We start from the raw sequence: 8,534 nt of genomic DNA, 5'->3' as shown, positions 1-8,534 counted from the left end.
AACAACACCTGCATCATTAACCTCCTGTCTGATGACAGCGATGCTGATTCTGCAGCAGTTGAGAAAATCCTTAATTGCTCTATGTCCTTACTTCCTTCTTTCAAAGTGAGTAATGTTTCTACTGTTGATGTTCCATTCACTTTTGAGCATCTTGTGACCATGTTGAGAACTGTTCTCCTGATGCCATTTCTCCTTTCCTTGATGTGAACACTCTTGTTGATAATGGGTCATATTTAGTCTTGATCCAACCTGAGCTAGTAAAGAAACTGTCTCTCTGCATTCATCCACTGCCCAATCCAATTGATATTACTGTTGCAATCAAAGATTCCATACCTATGACCCTCAATTTTTGGGTCAAACTGAAACTATGACACTAATCATGCTTGGGCATCTTGAACCATTCATGCAATTATTGCATCAGGCCTATGTTCTAATATTATTCTTAGACTTCCTTTCTTAGCAGTCAATAACTTCATTGTTGATGCTTCTACTTGATTCATCATCAATAAATTGTCAGGCTTTAATCTTTTATCCCCTCCTTCTCCTGTTATTACCATACTATCTCCATCTGCTGCTGATACTTGAAAGACTGCCAATCATTCCATAGCTCAAGACTTTAAATGTTTACTGTTCTCCTTTCTACCCCCTTATGACACCACTTTTACTGTACAGTCTGATCCTGTCTACAAAAAACTGGCCAATGCAGATGTTGTTTCCATCATACATTCACATATTGAAGTGTTAGAATTCATGTCCAAACTTACCAAAATGGGAGAAGACATCAAGAAAGAATACTGTGATGTTTTCAAACCTGTTAAACATGTCAACAAACTTCCTACTGATGTCACATGTACTATTAAATTGAAAAATGCTAACAAGCAAATTGCTTCATGTTCATACTCTTGTCCTCATAAATACAGACAAGCATGGAAGGATTTAATTGATTAGCATCTAAAAGCTGGTCATATAAGACCTTCTTCATCCCTGTATTCTTTTCCAGCCTTCTTGATCTCTAAAACTGACTGCACCATGCTTCCTCATTGGGTTAACAAATTTTGAAAACTGAATACAAATACATTAGTGGATCGTCACCCCTTACCATGAGTAGATGACATCTTGACTGATGTTGCTTAAGAGAAATATTAGTCAAAATTAGATATGACCAATGCTTTTTTCCACACTAAACTGGATGAGGCTTACATACTGTTTACCACTGTAAATACTCCTTTCAGTCTCTATGAGTGGATGGTAATGCCCCAAGACCTCAAGAACTCCCTACCCATACACCAACATCATGTGAACATGGCTCTTTGCAATTTCCTTAGCAACTTCTGTTACATTTACCTGAATGACATCATTATATGGTCCAAAATGCTGGAAGACCATGTTCATCATGTCAAATTGGTGATGAACACTCTTCGAAAACAGACTCTCTTGCAATCCAAAAAAATCAAAATTCTTTCTCCTCAAAGTAGATTTCTTAGGCCACCACATCTCTCATACTAGGATTGCTGCTTGTGACAAGAAAGCCAACAAGAAAATCAGCAGGCAACATAAAATCATTTCTGGAACTGGTGTGCTATCTTACTGTATTCCTCTCTTGACTGGCAGAATATACTATGATACTGTCTTCACTGACCTCTGATGCTGCTCATGTTGATTGGCCACAATGGACAACCAAACACCAACTGGCTTTCAATGGCTTTGAGAGGGAACCAGTCATAACAGAAAACAGTAAAAGACTTAGGAGAAGATATGATCAGGAAAAAGATGTCTTAAAAATTGAGTAAAAGTGAATGTCATGTGGCACATAACCATCATATGAAAGCAGACTGGGTTAAAGCACATTCCTGATACCTGATCTGTCCACTCTCTCTCTCCATATCCTAAAGTTGTTGGTTGTTTATTAATAGGCAGCAGTAGCCAGAGACAAATAGAATATTGCTGACACAGATATAAAGTGGGATGAAATATTTATTTGACTAGGTCAAAATGTGTTATTTGCAATATACCTCATTATTAAAGACATATCCTAAAAATTAAGGAGAAGCAGATGTATTAATGTGAAGACATTATATCTATTTAGTCATATATAATGTAGAAGATAATCATTCCCATAAATAGGATTTTATTTATTCCTATTGAATCCAGATGTCATTCTTAAAATTAAGGGTCCAGGTGAAAAAACTACTGTAAAAGAATAAATTCCTCATAAACTCAGACTCATAATTGGAATCCTATGGATTCTGAGATATGATTTGTTGAAGTTAAGCTTAAGGTTGGAGTTTCATTGGCATGTGCATTCTTATATTGCTACAGCTGACTTGCCATAGTTTTAACTATACAACATGTTTTAGAAAGTGTGCATGAATAATTTGTAACTGGCAGTGCTGAGCCTAGACTGTGAGGTACAAAGTCTGTGGGGAGAAGAAAAGGATCAATGAGACTAGTGTCTATGACATTCACATATGAATTAATCACTTTGTGTGCTGGCCACTAATTAACATGATTCAACTTGCATCTTACAATTGAATTAGGAAAGTCTGCTAAAGAGATAGAGTCAATAAATTGTAAATTCTTTCCATGATTTCAAAACACATAGAGTCTAGAGGCTTATCACCAGGTGCAAATTTATGCTTGCAAAAGCAGATAGAATGAGGATAGAATACTTTTGCATGTGCTAGTCTTATGCTGAGATGAGAAGACCACTGATTAGGAGTGTCAGAGGGCAAGTACTCCTGATAGTACACACAAAGCAATAGGTCCTACCATTCTCTCTTCTCTCTTCAGGCCTTAACCTTAGTACTTATCCCTAAGCCTCACCATCTTCTATCTGCTGAAACTAAAGCATCACACAGTTTCTTAGATACACTCATATTTATTTCAGCAGGTCTTATAGTTTAAACAGTTACATCTTCAACCTGAACCTGAATCCAGGTCTCCAATGATCTGGATGCAGGTTATAATAGTATGTGCAAAAGTAAAGTAACAATAATGATGATTACAATGTGAGAATTAGGAGAAGGGAATTATGTCTAGAACCATCTGAAAGGTCTTGGAAAGGGCTATCAAACACTTTAATAATCAAAGAAAATGATTAATAAATGCTGAAGATATGAGAAACATAAAATAATAGCTGTTGTTTGACTCTCTCCCTTACTATCTCCATGGGAGTGTATCGCTCTTAGCCCTTCTCTTTTCCTCTGTGCATGGGTTGACACAAATGTGTTGTTCATTCCATTTGACATCTTTCATCAATGAGATTTTGTTCTATCTATTAGTTGTGTTCATGTGTGTGGGTGGGATGGATTCCATCATGGTTGACATGAATGTGTTGCTATGCTCATTTGATGTCCTTCTTTGATGGATTGTGTGAGAGTTCATGACTGTGGTGTAATGTCTTTTGTTAGGGAATGCTACTTTTGTTCACTCACTTAATGCACACTTGATTTTTACTTACTTGCTTGCTCATTTTAGATTTGGGAATATTGTATTCTTCTCATTTTCCCTTTCCCTTTCTCCTTCTTTTTCCTTCCTGATTATGTGTATGTGTGTGTGTCTCTCTCCACACCATAGCCTTCATCTTGCTGCTTATCTTACAGGGTTCTTTGTCAGCATCCTCATTTTCGCTTTCTTCATCATCAAGAGAAGATGACTTATTTAACAGCAGTGACTCATGTCCACTAACACACTTAGACTCATCATGGATTCTTTTCCACTGCCTCCAGATGTCCTGCTGCTAGAGCAGCCTCAGCAATATATCTTCCCTTGCTCTTGTCAAGATGGCCCTAATAAAAATTAGCTTGATGAGAATGACAATTTTCAAACAGAGGAAATTGACCTGTATGTTGTTCCTGTTTGCTGGTCTTGCTTTGACTGATGCCATTCTCCAGATCTTCAATTACATACAAGAACTCCTAATTTATAGAACTTTATCAGCATTTTGGATGTGCACATTCAGACAACAAAACAATGTGATACAAGCAGCTTGTGAAGTTCAGCCAAGCCAGAATAAAAAAGTGGAAGGCAAAGTACATTTATACATGCCCACACACAGATGCAAGCTCACCTCTCTCACCTCTTATGGATTTCTCACTCTGATGTGTATTCTTTACAAAGGAGTGAGGATAGTAAGGGATGATGCTATTATGAAGAGGAAGCTGATGTGTTAAGCAAATTGCATCTATGAGATCAGCATACCAGTGAGCAACCCTCAAAGGGTACTCTTCCCTATATCAAGATTCAAGGATAATCATAGCCAGGCTAAGGTGGATGCCTTCATATGCCTTTATATCTTAGGTGAGTCTGTTGTTGTTCCTGTTTATACTTAGTTCAATGATTGTATTTTCAGGCTAAAGATCTTATGATCAAGATAATGGAAGAAGAAGAACATACAGAGAATCTCTGCCATACATATATCCCAGAGTCTGGGGTCAACAGTGTCCACAATCATAGCATGTAAAAGCCTAGTGTAATATATGTCATTAATTTCACTATCAATTTGATCTAACAGCCATCTCTAATGCATAGAATCTTTTTATGAGCTCTGACTTTGTCTAGTGTATTGCCTCTATTGTCAAGGAGCAGTTGGCTGCTCATCAAAACTGCTCCTCCTTATCCTTGTCTTTAACTGTATCACTTGAAACCCTCTGTCCCTCCATGGATTTCAACTTAACCGGTATGAGGCTCACTGCAAGTCTGACTGGAGTCTTCTCTGGTATCGTGGACCAACCAGACTCACTGATTATACCATCCTTTGAGCCCATGCAGATGACTTCACCATCTGTACTGCTCTCTACACCTGCTCTGCCAATGTCTAAACTCAATAGAAATGCTCCAGTATCATCTGATGATATTGCTGTCAACCCAATTCAGTACTCATTGATCTTTACTGATGGCTAGACCATAACTGTTCATCAGGGTGACATTCTACCCACTAAACTATTTTACTATGTATCAAATCTTAAAAATCTCATTTGGTGCTGGGACAATTGTAATCCAGACTGGCCCTCATCTGTTGATTAGCAAAGACACCTACAAGCAGAAAACAGAGAATGAGTAGGAAAAACTTAAGAGTGACTGGTTGGATTGGAAGATACATTCACTTTTGTTTCTGTTGTTCATACTCTCACCTTTTGCCTTCAGTATTTTATTGAAGCATATTAGGCATTTGAGACACCTAAAGCCTTTTGAGCTGAGTTTTCCCACTCTCAAGGACAGATGCTGAAATTCTCTTGAATCAAAAAAATTCTTTTAGAGCAATAAACAGCTACAAATCTCAAATTGGCAGAACAAGTGATGGCTGAGTATGGTGATGACTTTATCAATCACTTTGATTATAAAAGAGGTAGAACACAGGTTGCCATATGGGATAATCTAACAATTGTCTGACACTATAGAAAGAAGATGAGGATCAGTTGCAATAAGAATGTTTAGTTTGCAGTTCATGTCATAGTTTTGAAAAATATTACAATGTTTTTTTTGTTTATATTATAATGAGATAACTATATAATCAAAATTAAGCACATGAATATATTTGTCCACAGGTTCAGCACTTGACTACTTAGCAGTCAAGCTTGAAAAACTCATCATGACAAAGAGTTGAAGTGTTGTTTGATGAAATCAGATACTTGAGTATTGTCATGTGTGAAAAGTCTAAGCTCCAACCACTCCACTCACAGATTTGTTGAATTGATCAACAAAGATTGCATGAGAACCACTGACATCCACCATGGAAAAAAGAATGTGTACTATAATGGTATGGTGTGATACCTAAGTCCTACAGGTTATTCTAAAAGAGCTATAAGAAGATCTCTGGTTTCTAACAAGTTCTGAATGAGTATGAGCTACTTGCATATAGCATATGGAACTCATAACTTACCATTGTAGTGTTCTTGATAGTGATGGGACAGTCACATTTATTAATGTTGGGAAAAAGATTCCCTTCATTGATATCTGAGGTGTCAATCCATGTGGTGAGAGCTTAAACAGGGCAGAGATGTGCTATATGTTCTGGCAGCTCTCATAATACAAACAGAGATATGTCTGTTATTCAAAACAAGTCAGCAGGCAATAGCACTGTAGTAGCTCAATGCACTTACTGTCAAATGGTGTATTTTTATGAAAAGAAAGGGTGATCGAAGCACAGACAGTGTTATCAACTACATTATTGTAGACATCAATCTTATGGGCTTGGATGTTCAACATCTCATCAATGTGGAGTAAGCATATAAATGCTATGAGATAGACAGCCTAGAGCAATCACCACTTATTTTCTCTGCACCAGTTTTCCTGGGACAGATGATTGTTATTCCAGTTTTCATGCTTGTAATTATGTATATAGAGCTGCTTTAGAATATCCTAGAAAGTAAGAGATGTAATGAGTTTTTGATAACAGAAATAGAGACATACAGGACCAATGGCTTAAGCACTAGTTGAAGTTTCACCTTTGATCACCTGTGTTTCTCATCAGCCTACATATATTACTGACAAGTTTCACAGCATACCTTATGTTTGTGAAGATCCAACATATATGAGGATATGAGATCAGACATCAATGAGTTCCCAAGTGCTGCTGCTCTGTTCCAAAGTACCTTACCTTGACAATCAGTCTTACAGAAGCTATAGATAGGGCTTGCTCTGAGCTTTGAGCATGTGAGTAGCTTCTCTATACATTGTCAGGCTCTTTGCTTGTGCTATGCATATTGATATCATCACACCTTGTTATAGACATAGTACTGAAGAAATGCTCAGATATACTTTTTCATAATAAATCCTATAATGTAGTAGTTAATATTTGGGTCAAGCTTCTGCAGAGAAAATATATTAGTGTCCAGTTGGATGATGTTTTCCTCAATGAGGAAGTTATTAAACACTATCATAACTCTGTGTGAGTGTCGATACATTAGAATAATGCAAAGCATTTGTGATATTGTTGATTGTATTTATATCCATATAATACTGAGAGAAAGAGAGAACAAGAATAGTGAATCAAGCAATAAAGTTTATAATATGTTATATATATATGAAAAAAAGAGGGATAGATGCTTCTGTTTAGAATTCACTCTTGTTGTCTGTGCATAGCTTCAAATCTCTCTTTTACAGTATAGCAAACTTTGATTTGATACTTTGGGGATGAGGCATGTTTCTGGCACTTCATCAGAGTGGCTTCTTTTAAAAAAAAACTGAGAAACAGGATAACTATACTAACATGCTCCCTCTCTGGCAGGCATTCGAAGATGATGAACATTCTTACACATTAGTAATCTCACAAATCTATGCAATAGTCTGGCAAGTATAAATTCCATATAGCTGTTATAGATCATATGGAAGAAAGATTATCATATTTATCAAATATTCTGAACATTGCCATATGCATTATAAATGAGGCTTAATATTAATATTAATTGTTGAGACATGCAGAGAAATATGAAGTTGCAGATATATGAAGTATACGAAAAACTATCACCATGATACTACTAGTCAGTGAAACAGCATACACCTTCAACTATGAATTGTCAGAACACTAGCAGTATCTGCATTAAAATCATATTCTACATTATAGCTGGTGCTGATCCCCTCTGGGTTCAGCCAGCTTGAGAACTGATGGTGAGGAAGAGTAAACTGTTTGTGAGCTTGCTTCAAATATTTCTTCAACATCTGACCATGATAATGCTTGACAAAGCCATGGTCATAGAACTGGAGCAGAGCAACAAAGTTCAGATATTGTAAGATATAATGTGTTTGATTATTATTGTCACAGAAAGATGAGAACATCATTATTGATTTGAATGATGTTCTCCACAATTAAACTCACTCAGGTTATAGACATCAGATTGATCAAGGCATCAAGCTTTATGATTCTATAGGCTGATGCAAAACCCATAGTACTGTGAATGCAAAGGGATAAAATGGAATGCATGAAGAATAACAGATGATTTTTGATTGAAGAGTCAGTGATGGTGTAGCTAGTGCCAGCATATGTGAGAGCATTCTGTGCAGTTTAGAGGTCCAATACAAAAGACTGAAAGTCTGTCCCAGGTGCATACTTTACTGAGTAGACATTAGTTGAGAGCTAAGTGAGCAAGAAAAATCAAGTTTGGTTAGCAGTGATGACAAATAGTTGAGAATGAGGGATAGATAGGGGTCTGTAGTGTGTTTGTCAGGTTGTTGACATGAGCCTGGATCATCCAAGGCTCCAAAGATGGGTAGATGATACTGCTGCATAGTATGACATGTGAAACAGCATGATAACATGGCAGGATCCAGTGTGGAAATGAAAGCAAAAGAAAGAGAGCAGGTTGGATTGCAAAAAAAGATGGAAGCTTATAGCTATGGAGCTACACTGGAGAATTTGGTTCATATAGACATGCAAGAAACAAGCTCAGTATTCATGAGATGACAGTACAGGTGGTGGTGATAAACTAAAGAGATATGATGTGGCAATTCCTCATATCTATGTCACATCAGGAATAACCAATACAACTGGCATCTGGGTTACAGACAAAAAGCATTGTTGTCTATAGTGCAACCCT

The 8,534-nt window shown here is 36.9% G+C and overlaps 1 protein-coding gene across 1 annotated transcript; it reads right to left on the bottom strand.

Annotated features, from left to right (window-relative positions):
- Positions 1 to 5,695: 5,695 nt before the first annotated feature.
- On the bottom strand, positions 5,696 to 6,252 carry EV420DRAFT_1273969 (uncharacterized protein; the record flags this gene model as incomplete). Its single annotated transcript, XM_060467797.1, has 3 exons — positions 5,696 to 5,772; positions 5,827 to 5,982; positions 6,060 to 6,252. Coding segments are annotated over 3 exons (426 nt in total), but the record flags the coding sequence as incomplete, so codon positions are not given.
- Positions 6,253 to 8,534: the final 2,282 nt, after the last annotated feature.

The sequence above is a fragment of the Desarmillaria tabescens genome, assembly GCF_030435595.1.
Source record: "Desarmillaria tabescens strain CCBAS 213 chromosome Unknown EV420scaffold_32, whole genome shotgun sequence".
Lineage (NCBI taxonomy): Eukaryota > Fungi > Basidiomycota > Agaricomycetes > Agaricales > Physalacriaceae > Desarmillaria > Desarmillaria tabescens.
Note: the sequence above shows the minus strand (reverse complement) of the source record. Positions and strands in the feature narration are given on the sequence as shown.